Source organism: Eretmochelys imbricata, chromosome 13 (assembly GCF_965152235.1).
Source record: "Eretmochelys imbricata isolate rEreImb1 chromosome 13, rEreImb1.hap1, whole genome shotgun sequence".
NCBI lineage: Eukaryota > Metazoa > Chordata > Testudines > Cheloniidae > Eretmochelys > Eretmochelys imbricata.
Window position 1 is genome coordinate 21,256,850 of NC_135584.1, and position 23,830 is coordinate 21,280,679.

At 42.3% G+C, this 23,830-nt stretch overlaps 1 protein-coding gene across 1 annotated transcript in view; it reads right to left on the reverse strand.

The window, feature by feature from the left end:
• Nucleotides 1–23,830, reverse strand: part of TOP1 (DNA topoisomerase I) — an 85,301-nt gene that overhangs the window by 8,480 nt on the left and 52,991 nt on the right. Inside the window, exons 6-15 of the mRNA XM_077831922.1 lie at nucleotides 21,481–21,576; nucleotides 20,041–20,116; nucleotides 18,761–18,861; nucleotides 12,102–12,217; nucleotides 9,123–9,244; nucleotides 7,323–7,445; nucleotides 5,532–5,719; nucleotides 4,665–4,809; nucleotides 3,422–3,565; nucleotides 1,554–1,739 (exon numbers count right to left, since the gene is read on the reverse strand). Of these exons, the coding sequence (XP_077688048.1) occupies nucleotides 1,554–1,739; nucleotides 3,422–3,565; nucleotides 4,665–4,809; nucleotides 5,532–5,719; nucleotides 7,323–7,445; nucleotides 9,123–9,244; nucleotides 12,102–12,217; nucleotides 18,761–18,861; nucleotides 20,041–20,116; nucleotides 21,481–21,576 (1,297 nt within the window). The remainder of the gene's footprint in view (nucleotides 1–1,553; nucleotides 1,740–3,421; nucleotides 3,566–4,664; nucleotides 4,810–5,531; nucleotides 5,720–7,322; nucleotides 7,446–9,122; nucleotides 9,245–12,101; nucleotides 12,218–18,760; nucleotides 18,862–20,040; nucleotides 20,117–21,480; nucleotides 21,577–23,830) is intronic.

The following is a 23,830-nucleotide window of genomic DNA, read 5'->3' on the forward strand; positions in this document are numbered from 1 at the left end:
CCTCTGAGGTGATCCCTCTAGGTCAGAGCTGAGGGAGACTCTACTACCGCCGTTGCTATTAATTGCCCTGGTTAAAGAGAGAGCCAAGCTGGCACTTTTCCCTGGCAGAACAAGGTTACTCTCGGAGCATCCTTGCTATCCAGTGTGCACCCTAATCCTTCTCCCATTGGGCAGAGTTGCCATCTCAGGCCCAAACCAGTGACATAAACTGCCTTGGAGCCCTGATACAGCCACATCCCTTAGTTGCATTTGATGTTTCATATAACTACACCACAAGCAGTTACACTCAAAAACAATCAAGGCTTCCTAGATTATGCAGACAGACCATGAATCCCTGCTCTACATGGCTCTGAAATCACTTGAAAATTCAACTTCCAGGCTTTTCAGCCACACATTTTGATAACAAGACGACATCTAATACACAGAGATTTCTATTTCCATAATAATCAATTCCCCCACTGCGAACTCTTAAAGAACACACCCCAAGAGGGACTAATGCCAATGAATTTAGTAACAGAAAAATAGATTTTTCTTTCTTAACCCCTGTGACCCCCTCATTTCTATAACAGCAGCAGTTTGAAAAAAAAAGTCAACATTTACTGCTCTTCGCCATTCAACTCGTCACAGCATTACAAACACTGTATTTTACACACTGTGCTATGTGCATAGTTAGTGGGCCAGATTCCTATCTCTTACACCAGAGTAAATACAGCATAAATAACTCCCTGGATTTTGTTTAATGCCTCTGCTTATATTGAATGGATGGAGATTTATTCTGGAGCGATCCAAGTAACAACAGAGATAGAACTGGTGGACTGAATATAAACAAAGCAAATAAATATTGCATGGAACAGGAAGGTCTCAGTCAGCAGGTATGTACTTTGTACAATAGTTCTTAGGTCAGGCATACTTCAGCGAAGCTGCTCCACTGATTTACACCAGAGTACCTGAGAACAGGGCCTAGCCCACTGAAGGCAAACATTCAGATGTGAGCTTCAAGAAAAGCAATCCCTTGTATAATATCCAGGCACATGTCCATGATACTTGAGGCATAACTCCACTTTTGCTTACTGCTACACTAGTAACAATGCAGCCCGGTACTGGCCACCCTGTGCCCTTCATGCTGCTGGGGAGGTTTGGCTTTTGCACCTGTGGATATGACTGTGTCCCAAAAACGTCTACCACCGAGAAAAAAGCAGGATGCTAAGGCTGCAGACTAGCAACCCGTCCACATAATGGCTTTAAAATAACCATTGCTGGTCACATAGGTATGGCACGGATTAAATGGCCACCAGCTCAGAGCATGGAGACCTTAGAAAAGGAGAAAACTTCAATAAAGGTGGTTACTTCACATCAGAACCAGGCAGGTGGCAGCCTTACTCCTCCAAAGCACCCACAGAAAGGGAAGGTCAGAAGATAAGCTATCTTATTTTCTGCCTTCACATTTGGATAAAAAACGACGTACAGGAACTGCCACTTCTGGAGATTTTCCACCAGCCAGTTCCTCCTTTCCTTGCAACACTGCACGGGGACAAGAATGAGAAACATCTCACCCTCTTCTCAACGGGGACTTTGTTGTAGTATCGGATGGAGTCTTTACCGAGGAAGTCAAATTCAACCATGTATTCCTGGCCATCCAACTCCGGATGCAAATTAATGTGTTCCACTCGGAGGGAGCAGCAGCCAACGGTGTCCGCTGTCTCCCCTTCTTCCTTCTCATTACCAGCTCTCAGGGCAAGCTACAAATTGAACAAGAGAAGGGGAGGTGGGCAAATGGAATCAAAATAAGAGGTTTAACATTTCAAACTGCTCTGGTAATTTATGGATTGTGGGGTCCTCTAGGAGTTTTGTCTGCCCAGTAACCAGGGTATTCCGATTTAGCGGGGTACAGTGTGTGCCTGATCCTTGAAGAGAAGGGGAGTACGGACATTCAGAGAAGCTAAAGACAGGTAACTCTCAAAAGGAGAAGTTTGAAACTTAGATTACTGACATTAAAATATAAATACACAATGAAGTGCAATGGAAGTTATATGCCTGGAGCCAAAAGAGGGAGAAGACATCAAAAGATACATCAAAATCAGGATAAATAAAAAGTTGATTATATTTTAAAAACTGGATTTTTTATATAAATTAAAACATTAAAAAAACCCTGTTTAAAATTAAATTTGACATTATGACAACCTATGGTAAGCCCTAATTTACTATAATTAGTAAAATTATTTAAATAAAAAAGAAAGCTCGTGCCTTAGTTACTTTTGGTTTCATTTTAGCTAGCAGTTGCAGAGGGAACATATATTAGTGTTCTTCATTTGCACTAGTTTATTCAAAGGTGAGAGACACTGACAAAGCTGACCAAACAGGAAAGCTTTTCCTCTTCCAATATAGGCATACAAACCAGGTGGGAGAGGATGAAATCTATTAATGCTAAAGACATGGGACCAGATTTTCAAAGATATTTAGACACTTTAGGATATAGATAGGTTCCCAGTGGGATATTAAGAGCAAATAAGCAGGTTTAAAAATAAGAATCTGCATAAGTGTAGATTGCGCTATATGATAGCCTAAATAAATGTATATAGCTATAGCGTATCCTCCTCGTTGGCCAAAAGTACCACCACATTTAGAGGCTACATATAATTGCAAACAAACATGTTTTAATATTACCTACCAAGGAGAATGAACCTTTCTTTAGGAAAATAACTAAAAAGTACACATGCAAAACAAGATTAAAAGCAATTATTTACAAAGTTTCCTGCTTGCTAATTTAAATCATGACTAAAATTATTGTGATTTAATTCAATCCACATTGATCAAAATGAGTAATTAATTGGTCACAGAAGCCACACAGCAGTGCTATCACTATTTGGGACACAGTTTTAAATACTACAATTACGTAAACTTGGTGACGGACTACAGTTTTCTTACTTGTGGCAAGAGGAAATAGCACAGTTCACGTCAGAGTCGTGAGCTTCATAACTAAGTGGTAATAAAAAGCAGAGCATTTCAGTAGGAGTCAGAAACCACTGGAAGCCAAGGGCCATACACCCACCTGCAGAGCTCCCACTGATCCAACTGGGGGACTCTGGAATTAACCTAATTGTGACTTTTGTCTGAACAAAACAGTATTGCCCAACGTAGCCAGGTTCAGTATGGCAATTTATTGATCTGGATTTCCAGTTAATTGGGAGGAAGTGGAGACCAGAGTCACTCCAGGAGAAGACCTCTGGGTCCTCTGAGGACTGGACTTCTAATAGAATAACCAGTAGTTCTCTCAAAGCCCTTCAACTCCCTTATTTAATTTGTGCAGTGGGTGAGCGTTTCTATCAGAATTTTATTTGGGCTTAGGGACAGGTGCCCAACAGCCCAGCATCTTTATTCAGAATGAGGCAGGAAGAGGAAACTGCCAGAAATCAACCCTCACTTTATCAATGAAGTACAGTGCCACAGCTCTCTGTCGCACTTTCATCTCTTTGGACTTCCAGTCTTCTCGATATTGATTCCGTATCTTATCCACACACTTCTTCAACCTCCGAGCCGTCTCGTATTTCTGCCAGTCCTTCTCACCCTGCAGAGACAGTCACAAGAAAGTCAGCACACCTGAAAGTGAGCAGCAGAAGCAGAGAGAGTTCCTACTCAAACCTATGTGCACAAAATCACTGGGAATTCATTGCTCAAAGTTCTGCCTGAACTAAGTTCTCATGCAGTTGCACATCGTTCAGTAGCCATGACATCAAGTGCCTGCACAGAAGTCAGAAATCAGATGAGAGAGGTACTTGGGTCTTCCAGGCCCCTCAATGTACAAAGGTACCCCCTACTCTATTAAGGAGATTGCAATTTTCTTAGCGGTCCTCTTCTCACAATTAGAGACCCACTCAGTAAAGCCATAAAGACAGCAGAGTGAACTCATTTAAAAAAAGATTTGAATAGCACATTAGATGTGTGTGATGATACGGTTACTATAGGTCAGCAGAAATTATGTCCCACCACACACTCAGGTCAAGACTCTTATTTCGCTGCAGGGGAGCCACCGACTAAGTGTAGTGGCTCTCTTAAAAACAGGCAATTTTCCTGCTGAGAAGGCCAAAAATCTGTTCTACTAAAAAAGGAAATCCAATTACCTTCAAAATCTCATCATTTGTTTTACATGATTTGACAATTACCAGCTATCCGTGCCTACAGAGGGGTTTGTTCTTCTCAAAACATCACCTTTGCCTCCATCTTGCATTGAAGTTACATAGCTGGATTTATGCCTTTTCAATTGACTGACACCCAGCACATAGTTAGGAATTCACTGCCTGATCAGGCAGGAGACACTGGGACCAAACTTAGAGACAAAACTGGCAGAAATTTTCTTCTACGTTTACTCCAGAGCATGAAAGGCTCCCAACTAGGACGGGAACATCCTTTCATCCAGAAATCTGAAAGTACTTCATAGATATTATTCCACACCCCTACAGAATAGCTATTACTCCCTATTTGGCAGATGCGGAAACTAAGGCAAAGTGACTTGCCCAATATCACACAGTGAGTCAATGGTAGAGTAAGAAAAAAGTTGGTCTTGCCTCCCTGTCCGCTGCCTTAACCACTAGATAGCCACACTCCCCCCCTTAAGAGAGTTGGTTAAGATGCAGCATGGCCAAGCAACCTTCCAAATAAACCATTACCTTGATTCTAGAGCTGGGGTTCAACATGATATATTTAATAGATCCTTGGATGTTTTCTGTCCATGACACCAACCAGGTCACCTTGTTATCATGCCGGACCTCCTTCCATTTGTGACCTGGAGGAGGTGGGGGAACTTTGGAATCCCTGCATAAGGTAACAAAAACAGCGAGAGGAAAGAAGTGGTCTTAATAGACCCCAGGTGACAAAATATAGATGACCAGCAAAGAGTAAAGTGTTGATGGACAGCAACAAATATTAAACAAGTCTCTCTCCCTACTCTAGTCTGGGCAACTGCATTTCTGTAGCAGGATAGTAAGATGAATCAAAATGAAAGTCAAAGATCAAGAGATACACAGTCATGGTTATGCTTCTTATGGAATTATTCCATTTTGTTAACTATTGTGATAAGTAGCATTGTTGGGAAGCTCGTTGCTTTGATTTGGGGATGTTTCTGCAGCTTCACTAGTCTACATGGAGAGGGAGAAGTCTGAAGACCCTACACATTGGTCTGTTGCCTCTTAGGAAACAAGAAAAAGTCAAGTGGGAGATCCATACATAAAATAAATACCCTTTGGCCCCAAGGGAATAGAATGTAACAGGAGCTGCCCTGCACTGTAACAGCAGATGCTGGTGTTGATCAACACTGAGGTGTGTGGACAGAGCTCTGGGTCTGTCTTATGTAAAGAATGGCTTGTAGACAACTGATGCTTTCATTATACTTCTCACCCTTCAAAACACCTAAAATGACCAAGAAACCCAACACATGAACTTTTGAATGCTTAGATGCCATGTCAAGTTACATATACGATAAAAAAAAGTTATCCTAACTAGTAAGCAAAGCAAGGTGCAAAGCATCCCATGCTCACTTGCTGCAATTAATGATGATGTCTTCTGGCATGATCCGTCTCTTCAGCATGCCCATTTTGGGATGGTTGCCACGCCCTCTGAAGAGACCAGGGGGTTCAATCTTGAAGTTGGCGATCCTCTCCTTGTGGTTATCCATGATACAAAAGCCATATTCTTTTAGTAACCGCTCATTCTCCTCTTTGATTTTCTAGGAAGACACAAAGCAGGGGGATTGCACTGCACCCAAAGACACCAAGTAGCTCAGTGACAGAACGAAGCAAAATTCATTTATTATTTGTATTGCAGTAGCACCTACAGGCCCCAATCCAGACTGGAGCTCCATTGTACTAGGTGCTGTACAAACACTGAATAAAAGGCAGTCTTTGCCCAGAACAGCATACAATCTAAATGGCAAGACAAACAGAAATAAAGTCAGGAACTAATAGTGAAGGCTACGATTTTGTCACAGATGTAACTGAATTCATGACTTCCAGAGACCTAGTGACTTCAGACCGTGGTGACTGGGAGCTGCAGGGTCTCCCCTGGGGTGGGGGACCCTGGAACTCCAAGCTGGAACCCCCGCAGCTACCCAGCCACCGCAGGCAGTGTGGGGACTCTGCAGCTCCCCATTTTGTTAGGGATATTTTTAGTAAAAGTCAAGGACAGGTCACGGGCTTCCGTGAATTTTCTTTATTGACCCTGCAGGACCTGTCCGTGACTTTTACTAAAAACATCCAAGACAAAATCTTAGCCTTACTAATAGGCTAATGTAATACATGCAACATGTACAATTTTTTCTAAATTTGTAATTACATTTCACTTGTCTCGGACCTATTTCCTCAAACCAACTGCCTCTCCATTCCCCTCTGTCCATGTGCCACAAACATCAAGTTTAAGGACTTTTGATCCACTGCATTTAACATCATGTTGTTTAAAGAAACAAGCTTCTCACTTTGAGACCTAATAACACAAGGTTGAAAGGTATGAAGAAATCAATCAATGCATCCTTAAATGAAGTTGCACCAACTGAGAAGTGGACCAAAAAAAGCCCCTTCTACTCTATTAGTTATCTGGGGTGGGGTGTGTGTCAACCAGTATTTATCAAATAAAAAGCTGAAAGCCAGAAAAGCCAGGCACATGCTCTTTTCCATATTGGGAACCTTTGAATCCTGACACCATGGGGTTCAACTGTATTGGGAAAACCATCCCCCATCCAATTAGAGGAGCTCTGAACCTCACCACTTAGGACAGTTAAACTAGAATTACATTACCCAAGGCACTACATGGAACCAGATTTAGATCTTGTGATAAGTTTCTAGTTCTTACTAAAGTGGGTATCTAGGGGTTGTGTGGGAATGGAGGGAAGACATGCAGATACTCCTTGAAAAAAAAGCAAACTCTTTGTCCTAGTAACACCGTGGTGCTGAAGGAGAAAGGGCCAGAAATGTTTTATCATCAGAAAGAGAACTGCAGTAGGTGGAGGTTTCTTGCTAAACATTGCTCTCGACATATTACCTATGCAGACATGTTAGAGGGACATAAGTGACACAAGGAATCTCAGGGATGTTACTAGAAAACAAGCTGCTGGCCTCTTAGTCATCACATTAAGATCAGCAGAGAGACAGACTTTTAGCTAGAAGTGCAATACTTCTGCCAATCTCCGCTAGGTGGGGAAGGTTCTAGCAAATCCCTTCAGCGTGAGAGGAGTGACAGACTGCGCATAGATGATATGGCCAGAGGAACGAGTAAAGGATAATGATAAAAAAAACACCTAAATGGCTAGAACAGTCTTCTACAATTCCCTAGAGTACCTGTTTCTCTTCCTTGGACATCTGTTTCCTAGCTTCTGACTGAGCTTTGAAATACTGGCTCATCTGGGAGAAGTCACACTTGTTGAGGTTGGTGATGGTACTCTTTTCTTCTGAAGTCATTTCCTGGGAGGATGAAAGTAGAGCTTGAAACCTTCTTATAGTTAGAATAAGGATATTTAATTGCCCCTCCCAGCCCCTAAAAAGGTATCAAAGGGCAAGTGCTCCTAATGAACACAGCTTCTGCCTGTCTATCAAAGAGCTGTCAACTTCTAGTAAGTACTCAACCTAGTCAGGGAGAATGAGAAAAGGATGAAGAGGGTATATGTGGCACACAGAACATTAAGACTGTGTCTGATCTTTGCATGCACGGAGTGTATATTCTATTACACAGCAACCTTTCAAACCACTTAGCCATTCAAGGGTTGACGACGTTACTGGGGGAAGGAGAGGCCACCGAGGTAACCTGGGCCAGCTGCCTGAATATGCTTATTCTCTTGGCATGCTTACACTGGTTGGGGTGGTGAAGCTCCAACTTCGCAAGACTCAGAAAGGGGCTAGCCTCTGATACAAAGGTAGTGATGGCTCTTCAATTCCACAGTTTCAGTGGGGCAAAGATTCATAAAATTCCAAAGCCAGAAGGGGTCACTGTGATTGTCTATTCTGACCTCCTGTATAAAACACAGGCCACAGAACTTCTCCAAATAATTCCTAGAGCAGAGCTCCTAGAAAAACATCCAATCTTGATTTTAAAGTGGTCAGTGATGAAGAATCCACTACGACCTTCAGTAAGTAGTTCCAACGATTAGGAACTTTCATTATTAAAAACGTGTGCCTTATTCCCAGCCTGCATTTATCTAGCTATGACTTCCAGCAATTGGATTGTGTTATATCTTTCTCTGTTAGCCAGAAGAGCCCATTATGAAATATTTGTTCCCTGTGTAGGTACTGCTAAACTGTAATCAGGTCACCCCTTAACCGTCTCTGTTAAACTAAACAGATTGAACTCCTCGAGCCTATCGCTATAAGGCATGTTTTCTAACCCTTTAATCATTCTCCTGGCTCTTCTCTGAACCCTCTCCAATTTATCAACATCATTCTTGTATTGTGGACACCAGAACTGGACACAGCCATACCAGTGCCAAATAAAGAGGTAAAATAACCTCTCAACTCAATATTTCCCTGTTTATGCATCCCAGGATTGCATTAGCTCTTTTGGCCATAGCATCACATTGGGAGCTCATGTTCAGCTGACTATCCACCATGACCCCCACATCTTTTTCAGAGTCACTGCTTCCCAGAATAGAGTCCCTCATCCTGTAAGTATGGCCTACGTTCTTTGTTCCTAGATGTAGACATTTACATTTAGCTGTATTCACACGCATGTTGTTTGCTTGCACCCAGTTTACCAAGCAATCCTGATGCTCTGTATCAGTGATCTGGCCTCTTCATTATCTGCCACTTCCCCAATATTTGTGTGATCTGCAACTTTGGCAGTGCTGATTTTACATTTTCTTCCAGGTCATCGATAAAAACGTCATGATCAGCTCAGCCATGTCACATCACATGCAAGTATGACTTGCAAAAGGTCAACCCTTGTTCGTTTAAGAAATATTTACCAGGAGGCCCTTCCTGGAAAACTACAGCGTAAACAGGAACTTTCAGTGCTGACATCTGAGCCAGCCCTTTGGTCTCTGCCTCGCACTAGCATTTTGTGCACCAAGTCAGAGTAGCCCATTTCTCTCTCTAACACTCAGGAGAAAATGGCCGTGTAGGCTGTCATCTCAGTCCAGGGATCCGTACCTTTCTCCAGTCTTTAAAAAAGTTTTTCCTGAAGATATCCTTTGTAGTGTACTCATGATCAAGCATTTTTGCAAAGAATGTAGCAACTTCTTCTGCTTTGGGGCTCAGCTTCATTACTTTACCTATGAGAGAGGAGGTTTAAAAAAGGTCAGCTGAAGATGTTCATCCCCTAAATCATTCTGCTTTTTGCACTGTGATGTTTCAAGAGATCTTGGAACCCTTCCATGCAACCGTGGACTGCTGTGGATGTACAATACACAGCCAGATTAGCCACCCTATGGAAGTATACAGTTTGTCCTAGTATTTCAGCGAGGTTTTGTTCAGTGTGCTGTATAGCACCACAAACTAGTGTCCCTTGACACTAAGTATGGGATGCAAAGGGAGTAGAGAAGAATGATCAGACTATTGAGGCCTAAAATTTGACTTGCATTAAAATAGTTATTATAACATCTAGATCATATGATATGATAATATGGATTTTATTCAATTCCATCTTCTGCCTCTCAACATCTTTACTAAGCCAGGAGACAACAAATCATTTAGCCTTCCTATTCCCCTCACACACACACACACACTGTTTAAAACAGGTCAACTTCCTGTCTATGAATAGGCAGCTATTTCTAGCCAGGAACAGAGGCAAATCTCTGCGAAAGCACGCGCCAGTGACACCCACAAGTAGGGTAGTAAGTGGTGCCAAACACTCATCTCCCCTCGCACAGGAAGGTAAGTATGTGCGAACTCTACCAACCAATGGAATGAGAGATTCAGGTAACATGGGAATACACTCCAGTGTCTCCAACTCCTCATACTCAAAATAGAGTCACATTTAGTTCTTTCAGTGATCGGTGAGGTCATATTTCAGCTTGGTTGCAGGATCACAATAGAGCCTTTCCTCAAAATGAAATCACTGTGAAGAAGAGATCTTTTGGGAGTGGGGAACAAGAAACTGCTGAACATTCAAGGTCTACCTTTTCTACTGAGCATGCCTCTTCAGTCCCAGATCTCATTGTTGACATCACATTATGCTCCGGCGCTCTCTGAGAAATATTTTGAATGCATCTCATGGATACAGCTAATAGCGAGGAATATTTTAAATCCCAATTGCTTGTTGAAGAGTCAGCACCAGTGATTTTTTAATTGACTCTTTTACCTCACAAAAGTCACTGCCAGAACTGTTGATGTTAACTGTTTATTAAAATACTGGGGAAGTAAAATGTAGTCCTCTTGATTCACCAAGTGAAAGATTTACATTATATGCAAAAATTAAAGTGAGGAAACTATCTGCCCAACCTAAAGAACTTAAGTCAACAAAACATAGCAAAGGAAGGCTCACTTAGGCCAAAGATGATTGAATACGTCACACTAGAAACTAAGATACCAACAGGATTGCTGTTAATTTAATTGTAACAAATATACACTGTTTGTTTACTTATAGCAGGAAGCAGCAAAACAGAGGGTTGTAAAGGAAAAAGGGTTAAGGTTGAAAAACGTGCCAGTGATCAGCTGGTAAGATGTTTTGGGGGTTAAATCCCATTAAAAATTGCTCAAAAGTTGCCTACAGTTGGCACAGAGTAACTACTGGCCTCGGTTGTTATTTCGTAAACAGAACTGCAGAAACAGACTTGCTTGGATTGAATTTCATCCCTCACTTTCCCTTCTTTCAAAGGCTTGAGCAGTCTTCCTGTGATGGGACTACAACTTCAGTACTATGGAATTTATCAAGAGCCCTGAAGTTAGTAACTCAGCTTAAAAAACAAGAGCAACTAACAGGCTACTTTGGCGTCCACAGCTCCTTTACAGGAGTCTGGTGCTGCAAGTGACTGGGAGCTCTAGCAATAGCTCAGGCAGTAATTATGGACACCCTGTCAGATGGAAGCCGGCATTCTGCTGCAAAAGCAGGACTGGTCCTGGGATGGACTCCTCTACTCAGAGGAAGCTGGCAGGTGGTTGACCAAATGTGGAGTACTGAAGGCTAGAAGTTATTCTAGGGTAATCTCTGAATTGGACAATGTCTCCTGAGCACAGACAGTAGGATGCTGAGCAGATCTCTCACAATAGCATGTGTGTGAATTCAACACCTCATTTTCCTAGAGATGGTCTTTGGGGTGGCTTGGACATTTGTTTGAACGTGTTACTGATTAAAAAAGAATCTCACCACTTCTAATTTTAAAACTTCCACAATGTTTCATGGGAACAGCCCACTGCTTCTGAAGCCATTTTACAGACAGATGCCGCTTTAGAGTGAAAAATTCAATTTTCATCCACTCAAGTACCTGTCACTTAATCTAATCCCTGGTTAATATGTTCCTCCATTTAATAAGATCATACCTGCAGGAACCAAATCATCATTTATATTAAAATAAGTTCTGCCTTTTATTCCGATCACTTCAGGCAGGTGTTATAGGAAAAATTAATTGGATATAGAAAGCTGCAATTGAATTAATAATAATAATAATTTTGAAAAAAGAGACCCCAACACTGAATGAGAAGGATGAGGGCCCAAGGAAGACCAGCAATAATGAAAAATAACTACAACAACATGGTGCCTTGGTCAAACGTCGTCACTTATGGTGTAAGCATTCGCAAAAAGAAAAGGAGGACTTGTGGCACCTTAGAGACTAACCAATTTATTTGAGCATAAGCTTTCGTGAGCTACAGCTCACTTCATCAGATGCATACCGTGGAACTCTGAAACCTGGTGTAAGCATTATCTATCACATGCTACGTGAGCTGTGACACGTACCCTTGTGATCACAGTGAAAATAAATGCAATTGCTTATTTCAATCCAAATAGATTCTAACAGAGGTTTCCTTGTTTCTATAAAGCTTATTCCTCTTTTTATGATCCCTGGAATTTGCTTATAGAGCAAATAATTAGCCTGGACCACCACCTCACCCCACTACTTCGCAAGAGAACCCTCATCTCCTATTCAGGATGCCACAGTCTAGCCCAGTAAGCGTGAACCCGTAACAACTTACCATCATAGTAGAACTTGACATTTTCAGGCAGAGGTTCATATGGCGGAGCAAACACAGGACCTTTGTGCTCTAGGAATTTCCATTTAATGCCTTCAGGATAGCGCTCTTCCTCCCACCTTTAAAGAGAGACCGACAAGCTGATACAAACTCACCCTCTAGCCATCATTTCAGTGTCTACACGGGAGGGTGACATATAAAAACAGTAAGCAATCACTGCACTGCCTTTCAGAGTTCACAATGAGCAGTACACAAGCAAAACCTAGAACACCAACTGCCATCTTTTTGAAAAGCATGGAACAGGCTCCAGACACAAATTAATGCTGTTATGCCAGAGTTATATTCAACTGAGTTGCAGCACGGATGAGATTAGCCCATCATGTTCTTCACCAAACAAATGCATGCATGTGTACTTAAGAAAGGAAAGGACTGAATGCCAGGTATAGTACAGGCTTCTTTACAGCAAACTGTCAGTTTAACGAAGCCCTCATCTAACTTTCAGTCCAAGCTCTCTCCAGAACAAATATGGACAACAGTAGCAAATTACATGATCACTTTCTGATGTGGACAGATGTTCCAGTAAGGATAGACATGACAAAGAGAAATTGATTTTCACTTGTGACCTAAGCAAACTCAGGTGTTTCAGAGAAGAAATATTAATTAATTAATCCCCTCTGTCACCTCGCGCTCCTTTCCTTTTTTTTTTTTTTCCATAATAAAGAGAACATGTTCTCTAAGGCAAGCACAAAACAAAGGATAAGGACAAAGGTGCCCTAAGGCTCCTACTGCAATAATTAATTAGGTCCCATAATAACCATGAGGTAGGTATTACTATTTTCCAGCTGAAGAAATTGAGGCAGAAAGGTTTAGAGACTTTTCTGGTGTTAATCAATGGCCAATGACACATCCAATAACAAATTGAAGAGCCCCAAGTCCTGGCTTCCCAGTCTTTTGCTCAAACTACCACACCACACTCCTTCCATACATCTGCACTGATCTTTTGTTATAGTGGTGTCATAAATATAAAGGGAAGGGTAAACCCCTTTAAAATCCCTCCTGGCCAGAGGAAAACTCCTCTCACCTGTAAAGGGTTAAGAAGATAAAGGTAACCTCGCTGGCACCTGACCAAAATGACCAATGAGGAGACAAGATACTTTCAAAAGCTGGGAGGAGGGAGAGAAACAAAGGGTCTCTGTCTGTCTATATGCTGCTTTTGTCAGGGACAGAACAGGAATGGAGTCTTAGAACTTTTAGTAAGTAATCTAGTTAGGTATGCGTTAGATTATGATTTCTTTAAATGGCTGAGAAAAGAATTGTGCTGAATAGAATAACTATTTCTGTCTGTGTATCTTTTTTGTAACTTAAGGTTTTGCCTAGAGGGGTTCTCTATGTTTTGAATCTAATTACCCTGTAAGGTATCTACCATCCTGATTTTACAGAGGGGATTTCTTTACTTCTATTTACTCCTATTAAAAGTCTTCTTGTAAGAAAACTGAATGCTTTTTCATTGTTCTCAGATCCAAGGGTTTGGGTCTGTGGTCACCTATGCAAATTGGTGAGGCTTTTTATCCAACATTTCCCAGGAAAGGGGTGTGCAAGTGTTGGGAGGATTGTTCATTGTTCTTAAGATCCAAGGGTCTGGGTCTGTAGTCACCTAGGCAAATTGGTGAGGCTTTTTACCAAACCTTGTCCAGGAAGAGGGGTGCAAGGTTTTGGGAAGTATTTTGGGGGGAAAGATGTTTCCAAACAGCTCTTCCCTAGTAACCAGTATTTGTTTGGTGGTGGTAGCGGCCAGTCCAAGGACAAAGGGTGGAATATTTTGTACCTTGGGGAAGTTTTGACCTAAGCTGGTAAAGATAAGCTTAGGAGGTTTTCATGCAGGTCCCCACATCTGTACCCTAGCGTTCAGAGTGGGGAAAGAACCTTGACAAGTGGCAATAAAGTAATTGTTACATACCACTGGGACAGGATCTCCTGCTGAGAAAATAGTCTATTTCACCTTAGCATTTATGCAGCAGGGGGACACTATTATCCTGTCACAGCATTCGATCTCTTAATCACCCAGCCAACTTGCTGGACAAAAAAATGCCATGTTTCTCCATGCTGCTCCCGATTCCTGTATCCCCAGCCCCCTAGCCAGTTTCATGCTGGAGTGAGTCATCAGCTGGGAGAAGACATACATGTACTGGCAGCAACGCAGGAAATGTTATGCACAAATAAGTGCTGGTTGCTGCAGCCCTAATTAGATAACAGGATCACTGTATAAGAGACAGGTACCATATAAATATATAATAAGGCTTCTCTCTGAGGGAGCCCTAAGTGCTTATTAGCCTATATCCATATAGTGTGACAGGGTCAGGCCAGATGGCTATAGGAGAGTAATAGAAGGCAGATATATTAGCCCCAGGCTAAGTAGGTCCCCTTTCCCTGAGTAAGGTAAAAGGGAAAGTTCCAGAACAATCAGGAACCTTCTGGAGACCATTAAGACAGGCTGATTAGAACACCTGCAGCCAATCAAGAAGCTGCTAGAATCAATTAAAGCAGGCTAATCAGGGCACCTGGGTTTTAAAAAGGAGCTCACTTCAGTTTGTGGTGTGCATGTGAGGAGCTGGGAGAAAGAGGCGCTTAAAGCTGAGAGTGAGAACGTGGACTGTTGGAGGACTGAGGAGTACAAGCATCATCAGACACCAGGAGGAAGGTCCTATGGTGAGGATAAAGAAGGTGTTGGGAGGAGGCCATGGGGAAGTAGCCCAGGGAGTTGTAGCTGTTGCACAGCTGTTCCAGGAGGCACTCTAGACAGCTGCATGCCACAGGGCCCTGGGCTGGAACCCGTAGTAGAGGGCGGGCCTGGGTTCCCCACAAACCGCCCAACTCCTGGTCAGACACAGGAGGAGTTGTCCTGGACTGTGGGTTCATGAAAATGCCCAAATTGAGGGCTGCTGTGAAGCTCAAAGGCAAGCAAATCCGCCCATAAGCGCAAGATCCACCAAGGTAGAGGAGGAACTTTGTCACAATAGGCACGGCTGAAATGCAGCCACAGCCAGAGAGGAGACCAGGAATCAACTGGGACATAGCACACTGCTATGATAGGATGATACTGTTTTTGGCCAAAGCACCTTGACCCACCTTTACTTTTACAAGATGTGCAGTGAGATCCTCTGTGTCCAAGCAGAGCAGACAGAATCTCAATTGTTATAAGCCTCAGAGTAAAGACACCAACGAACCGAGGGCTTCCGTTCATGACACTGCAGTTTGTACCATGTGGGTGTGAACTGCAGGGTGGACAGAAGTGCTACATTATAACTGCCCCACATGTACGCCGCTGGCACGAACTAAAAGGTAAATTTTAGTTCATGTCAATTTAGCCCTCTAGGGCTATGTTAATGTGAACTAGGAACCTCTTAGTTTGAGCCAGTAGTCTCCACATGGGGCAGTTACAGAGCAGCCTTTTGGCAAGCACTGCAATTTGCACCCCACGTAGTCCGCAGTGCTATGCAGTGGAGACATAGCCTATGTTTCGCACATCTCGACGTATCCAGTTTGCGAGAGCAAAGGCTGAGCTGATCACTTTGAGACCTGAACCTGTAGTACTAGGCGATTTCTAACCTGAAGTTTCCAGCACGGAGAAAAAGGTGACTCCTGAATAGTGGCTATTTGGCGGTGAAGAGGGAAGGAGATAGTCTGCCATGACTAAGGCTACGATTCTGTCACGGGTGTTCTTAGTAAAGACATGGACAGCTCACAGGCAATAAACAAAAATTCACGGCCCGGAACCTGTACCTGTGATTAAATCTTAAGGGGGACCAGGGCCGCTGTGGCAGGCTGCCTGGGGACTGCTGCCCAGGCTGCCGGAGCAGTGACCGATGTGGCTGTCCCCAGAGCTGCTCCAGCAGCGGCTGGTGTGGCTGTGTCCCCCGGGTCACTTCAGCAGCAGCCGGTATGGCTGTCCCCCGGGCCACCTGAGCAGCCAGCCCCAGAGCCAGCTGCTTGGGCAGTCCTGGGGTAGGCCAAACTGGCCCCTGCAGAAGTCATGGAGTTCGTAGAAAGTCACAGAATCCCTAACTTCTGCGACCTCTGTGACAGACACGGAGCCCTAGCCGTTATTGTTGCAATACTTTAGGATAGATTTGCTACTATTACTTTTAATGTTTGTTTGCCTCACTAGTCCCCTCACCAACACCGCTCCTGACATTGCCTTGTAGAGATTTTGTACCTCTGAAGCCATCCTACTCTCTAGTGATGTTGAGGTTAGATTCATTGTTTTGTGGGGGCACTTCTCCGGTTTGGAAGTTGAGCTGACTCCAAAGTGGTTGTGCCTTCAAATAGACTGTTCCATGCTAGAGGACTTCAGACTGTAATTCTGTGCTCTAGAATCAAATTCATGTTAAAGAGCGTGCTTCCTCTGACTAAGTAACTCAAAGACAGCAGCAAGACTATTCAATCCACATTCCAATTAGGGATGCTCAAGACTAGACAGACATTGCTCTTGAAGCAGGGGCATGCAACTAATGGATAGAACACTTGACTGGGACCCAGGAGCCTGGGTTCTATTTGCAGCTCTGCCACTAACCGAGTGACCTTGAGCAAGTCATTTCACCTCTGTGCCTCAGCTTCCCTGGTTGTAAAATGGTGATGCCAATCCCATAATCACTAGAATTAAGATGCTCAAGAAGGCAAGCACTAGAGAAAACAACACAAAGAATTCAGATCTTCAGAAAACTGACTGGCATGGAACATAAAATCCCTTGAAGAGCTGAGTCTGAAGTGCTACAAGATGGAGATGAAACCCATTTCACAAAAGACATGCTATAAAAAGCTGCAGATGGACCAAGCAAACACCAGCAGAAGGACATTCCTACTAACTGCCGGGTTTTGCACTTTCAAATACAGCTTCGCTCAGCAGTCAGCACAATTTGCTGAGCTCTGGCACAGCTAACTGGAATTATGCTGCCAAGACAGGCAAGTAGAAAGTTCTGTGGCCTTCCAATAAAGGCTTGCTGACAATACTGACTATGATATAAAAGGGGGAAATTAACTAGTAGGATACAGAGACAAAAACCAGGAAGGTTTGCTTGAGATAAAGCCAGAAGAGAGGCTTGTTAGGGCAAGAGACCGTTTCTGGATCACCAGTTCTTTATGTACTAATGGTTACATTAAAACTGAAATAGATGAAAGCCAGAGGACCAGAAAGAGGTCAGGAAGCTAGGAGGGAATACAGAGAAGAGCACCAGCATGTTATGGAGGGGCTCAAATGATACACTTAGGATGAAAGAGTAAAACCTAAACATACAAGGACATTTGGTGATCAGGGTTGCATTTGAAATCATGACAATTGGAGTCACATATTTGAAGGCTGTAAACACTCTGAGGAAGAGGAGTTATTTTAGGGTGATGCAAGGCATGATGGGGTGAAACTGAGCAATGCAAGGTGAATACTAAGAGGGGTTTCCCAACAAGGAGGTCTAATAAAACAGCACAATAACCCCTCAAAGGGAAGAGGTAGATGGAAGCTCCGAAGTTGAGTCATTCGAAGGTCTTACAGAGTGCTGAGATGACAGGAGTCTGGAAAAATATTTGCATTTGAAGCCAAGCTGTATTAAACTGTAGGGAATGATGAGGGCCAGTCCTCAAATACATGAATATTCATTACCCTACACATACTCTGGGGGACAACACTGGATTGTATCTGAGATGCCAGTACAAAACCACTCGTAAAGAAAAATTCATCCGCTGAGTCATCAAGCTGACAAGTTCTTCAAGGGGAAAACAACACAGGTGCCTCTCATATCCCAGAGCCAGATAATTTTCTCCCTCTTGCACTCAAACTCGAGAATCCTCATTTATTTGTAGATCTATATTTTTAAATGCCAATGTCAGTGAAAGTTGAACTTCAGTCACTCCAGTTACATTACTTTTTGGATTCTGCACAGGGGAAAAATGCTTCCCATTCAAACTGTATTTCCAGATTTGACAGATTAAATCTTAAATGCTTTTAAAAACCTCAAATAGAATGTGTTGATCAGCTTTCATTCATGTGTTCTTTAGGTAGTATCCCTTTTGTGAAGGGAGATTGTTGCACAGCTGAGATCAGACTGTAATAAACGGGGGTGAAAGCCAAAATTATTTCAACTGTATCCTTCTAGTTTAAGGAGTTCCCAGGATCAGGTTTGCCTTTGAAGTGATACAGTGCTTCGTCTCCAATTAATATACCTGCACATAACCAAAAAACCTAAATCATCAATAAACGGAGGAGCTTTCATATTGCCTCATGATGGAGGAAATGCCTAGTGTCCGATCACTATGGGTAGCCTCTGTTTTACAGCAGGGAAGAGAATGGATCCATCAGCTTCTGGATCACTTGTTCCAGGATAGGAAGGAAACTAGTTCATTTTAAGGCAGCTCAGAAAAGCTGAAAAATGAATATCGTAGCATTTAAAGTTCTGATTTTTTTAACGTAAAGAATGAATATTCTGAAACGAGATTTTAAAAATGTTATTGAAAATTAAACCACACATTCAGAACACAAACCTTGATATGTGCCAACTGTAAAAGATAGTGGATCTGCAGGTCCCTGTTTATTTAATCTCTAGTCAGAGCACGATATAATGGATTTGAGGGTAAGCAGAGAATGACAAAAGGTTAATTTATCACAGAGATTTTACCATTTCCACTTTTGCTCTTCCTCTTTCTTCTGCTTCTTTTTCTTGTTGTCTCCTTCAGGGACTTTCTTATCTTTGCTCTTAGTTTTCTTGGCTTTGTTGTCCTACAAAGGGAGGACAAGGAGGAAAGGCAGAAGGATTATTAGAACACAGCTACGTTTTATTCAACAAGATATTTTTAAAATAGAAAGACTCTTACTTAGACCAGGTCTACATTAGAAAATTTGCAGGTATAGCAATGTCGGATAGGGATGTGAATTTCTGTGACATTTCTGTGCTGTTGAAAGCCCTAGTGTATGCATAGTTATACTGGCATAAAAGAGTGATTTTGCCGATACAGCTTATTTTGCACATAAACCCTACCAGCCCAAAGCACTTTTCTGCTGGCAAGTTGCATCTACACTAGGGTTTTCTCTGCTGGTACAGCTATTTCAGCATAGCTTTTAAGTGTAGACTACACCTTCAAGAGCTAAGCACACCAATTGGAACCGCTCACTCAAAAAATACATTTCACCAGCATCCCTCTGCCAGCAGACTAGGATCCTGGAGCGCTGTTCCTGCCCAGCAAGTAGCTGAAATCTAGTCATCTTAATAGCTTCTATTTCCTTTCCAAACAGGGCAGGACCTCAGGGCCGATCTACAATGGCTTTTAAAAAGCACTCGGCAGCTGCTTTGAGACTGTTACAGCAAAACCATGTACCAACTTCTTTGCCTTTGAGCTGCATCACATCATCTGTGCCAATACCAAAAGTTAATAAAGCTCCTTTTTCCATTGATAAATGCATCTGTACGGAAAGAGGGGCGTGCTACGTGGATTAGTCTGGGAGCATTAGAGCTGATCTACACTTACAATTTAAGTCAACATAGCTGTGGTGTTCCGGGGTGTGAAAAAATCTGCCCCCCAGGGGCACCATCGCTATGCCAACATAATCGCCGGGAAGACACAGCTAGGTCAATGGAAGACTACTTCTGTTGACCTAGCTATTGTTACTCTGGGAGGTGAAGCTCCCACAGCGATGGAAAAAAAACCTTACATCACTCGAGGCTGTATGTACACTACAGGATTATACCAGCATAATGTCCCACAGTGTAGACATGACCTTAGAAAGTTATCTTCTTGAATGAGTCTTAAAAATCACCCATTTATTTCAGGGTAGAAACACTCCTTAAATTCCTATTTGGGCTAATAGGACATCAGACAGATTAGCTTTCATTGTTCTACAAAATACCACAAGCACTCCATTCTTAAATCCAGAAATTATAACTTTTTTCTCACAATTTACCTCTTCCTCCTCCTGTTTCCTCTTCTTTGATTTCTTGATATCTTCTGTTTTGATTTTTTTGGGTTTATACTCATCACTGTAAGAGACACGGACCAGATAAAAAAAAAATCACTTCGTTTCCTGATATGCACTTACATATAAGCATGAAGGCTAAATGTGCAAATTCACAAACACCTCTGGGATGGACACCCATGCTCCCCATTCTCCCAAACTTACAGTGGGGTCCTCACTAAGTTTTTCAAAAGAAAGAAGAGCACTTTTTTGCTGGAATGGATTCAGAAGCTCTGCCCCTCACCATACAGCCAACAGATCCCTAAAATGACCTTTACAAATCTGAAACTGTGATGTGAAAAATCCTCTGAACGTGCAAAGATTTAGCGAACTTCACTAACTCCAAGTGAGCCAATTCCCAGGCATTAGTGGCCACCCACTGAGAAGAATACCAGATAAAGACTGGAACACTTTACAAGAGACTTTTTTGGGGGAAAAAGCCCATCTCACTCATTTTTCCTTGTCACTGCTAACAATCAGATGTCACTTCACTCCAATCAGCTCACTTCTTGCGTACCAGTTAGTTCAACAATGCCACGATAGTGTTAGTGGGGTCATAATCCTTCCATAACAGACACTGGACTGGAAAGTCACTAAAACTTATCAAGCAGAAGGCAATGGCTGACTATATAGAAGAAAAGTTCTAACGTCACGTCCATCTCTCTTTTGGAAATTGACAAATACTACACAGTAACAGAAGAAAAATGGGACTGTGGTAATGGTCATTTACTAAGTATGGAAGCATGACTGTGCTCCTCAACTCAGTAGCAGTGATAAGTAATGGCAGTGATTTACTCAGATGGGTCACAATAAGATACAGCTGTGCTTTGCAAAAAGCCCATTTTACTGTGGGACATCACATGGCCTGTAAGTCTTAGGTGTGCATTTTGATTAAATTATTGGGATAACTCACAACATATTTAGACCCTTTTAAAGGGGAATCCATGCCAAGCAGCACAGGCGAAATTAGGGCTGACAAAGCTTTTTTTCTCCTGTGCAGTCATTTCACCGCGCAGCAGAAATTACTGCAGCCACTTAGTGAATGATTATGCCCCTCTTACTCAGATTTACGTTTTACATTCTTAATACCCATGTCCCTTTTCTCTGCCTGCTTTTTGATTTTGTATTCACTAGTTTTGCAATGCTTAACGGCACCTTTTCCTCCTCGACACAGAGCACACCAAAGGATACTTTTGCAAAAGGGCTGCATGGGTACCAGATCAAAAATACACCTAGAACATTCGTAGATATTAAGCGTAGCAAATTTATCTTCCAGAAAAAAAATCTGGATCTAGATCCCCAGTCCCACATCCAACTTGTTCATTCTGAAAGGCCCAAAACCCCTCTAAACCATTCTCTTCACACAGGCACAGTACACAAGTTACTTACTCGTCCTCCTCCCGAGGTCTCTTTAGGGGTTTGGAGTCCTCCTTGGGAGATGCATAATAGCCATCATCATCAGGTTCATCTTTAATACATGGCGGACTAAGGAAAAAGGCAGAGTGTTGTTTGTTTAAATACAGAACACTTAGTCAAATAATTTTTTTAAAACAGAACCGATTCAATGTAAGAAGTGAACTGTAAAGAGATACTGCTGGCTGGTCTTGGAGTGCAGAGTTCTGTATTTCTCCTAGCACCTGCACCAGTGTAGGGAGCTACACCCCTTACACTGTCTGGGAGTATGCAATTCCCCCCACAATTGCTGACTCTATCCAAAAGACCTAAAGCAGTGCAAGGAATGCAGCAATTTTTTACGTGTTAAGGTTAGGGTTCTAGGTTACTCTGAGGCTTATATTTTAAGTAAACACAGTGCAGCTTCCAAAAATTTACAAATGTATTGTTTAAAAACTACTGAAGTCTATGCATTTATGCTGCGAAACAGGGACATCATCGAGTAACAGAAGTCCAGAGTCTTTGTTAAAAACAGTATCTCAAATGAAAACAGTTTGATTTTAAAAACAGCATTTGCAAATAGAACCTTGCAGCATTATACTAATTTGTGAGAACTAGATATGAAACAGATGATCAACAAAAAATTACACTAATTAGCCTATTTTCAATATCTAAGCTGCAAGAGTGCAACATGTGCATGCTCTCCCCACGCTCTCAAACAGACAACATAAATATTAAATTAGGCATAACATTTTCAGTCTTAATGTGCCATAATGCTAGGAGCAGAAATAATTTTAAGACATTATTTTAAAAGAGATTGTCCTTTTAATTAACTTGTTTTTAAATTTCAGTCTTTGCTTTTGTAAAAAGCATTTCACTTATCTTTATAAAACAAATAAGCTGCAAAAGGAATCAGAAATCTAACTATTTCTGAATCGCCCTAAATGCAATTCTGGTCAGGTAAGCAACTCTAAGAGCAACATCTTGAGCTTTCTTATTCACATTCCCTCAAATGATTTCTGTATCAAATTAGCTCAGTTTCCAAGTCAACACTCAGATTTTGTTATTGGGTGGAATGGGAAAAGAGAAATCAAGCAGCAGTCTGCATTGTACATCACCCTCAGAGAGAGACATTCTGGAATCTTAATTTAGCTGGCAATTGTGTTGATGAGGCAGAACAGGACAGTTTGCTCTTTCACAGCTGTATAGCTTCTGTGCCGCTGGCAGATGTAACTCAGAAGACAGAGAACAGATATGTGCTGTTACAAGGAGCCATTTTTATGGCATTATTTATAACTAACCAAGACTTAAGCTTCCAGACGTTTGAAAAGTATCACCATAGGGAAAAAAAGTATTCGTTTACCCTGTACAATTTATTCTCCCTGGAAATAGAGCTCTGTGGCTTTTTATCATCATCACTGTTATTAAAATGTTGTCTGCTTTATACAAGGAATCTTAATGCAGAAACATCTCCAAGCAGTTGGCAATAGGAAATGAAGTTTGAGACAGACAATGCAAAATGGAATAAACGGGGTACCACATTGTTCCCGAGAACACACATCTAGCTTGCCAAGATGTAACCCAGGCCATAATGCTTCCCCCTGCATCCTCCAAATCTTATTTTGGGTAATTTAGATTTTTTGGAAGGTGACATACTTCTAGTGAGCTTGACAATGGAACATTTCAGTGGGAGAAATACAAATTACTTCCCTATTAGCCTGTTTTGGGTTACCAACAGTGAGAGTCTGGGAAAAGTCTTGAACTGGCATGAGGAGGTAACGATGCACTGGTTACACAAAGTGCTGCAGCTGGAACCTGTGCTGAGCCAATTCCGTTAGTATGGGAGGGCCAAGTGTTTCCAGCTAAGGGCTTGTCTACACTTGAAACGGTACAGTGGCACAGCTGCAGCTGAGCTGTTGTAGCACTTCAGTGCAGATACTACCTATGCCGACGGGAGGGGTTCTCCCATCAGCGTAGGTAATCCACATCCCTGAGAGGTGGCAGCTAGATTAATGGAAGAATTCTTCTCATCCACCCAGCGCTATCTACACCAGGGGTTAAATCAGCTTAACTATAGTGCTCAGGAGCATGGATTTTTCACACCCCTGAGCAACACAGCTGGGTCGACCTAACTTTTTAGTGGAGACCAGGCCTAAAACACATACATTCGGTGAAACTATGACAGTGCTCAATTGTCTGACTAGAATCACAGGGTTAGAAGGGACCACAAGGGTCAGCTAGTCTAACCCCCTGCCAAGATGCAGGATTTTTTGTGTCTAAACCATCCAGGACAGATGGCTATCTAGTCTCCTTTTGAAAACCAAGTGAAGGAGCTTCCATAACCTCT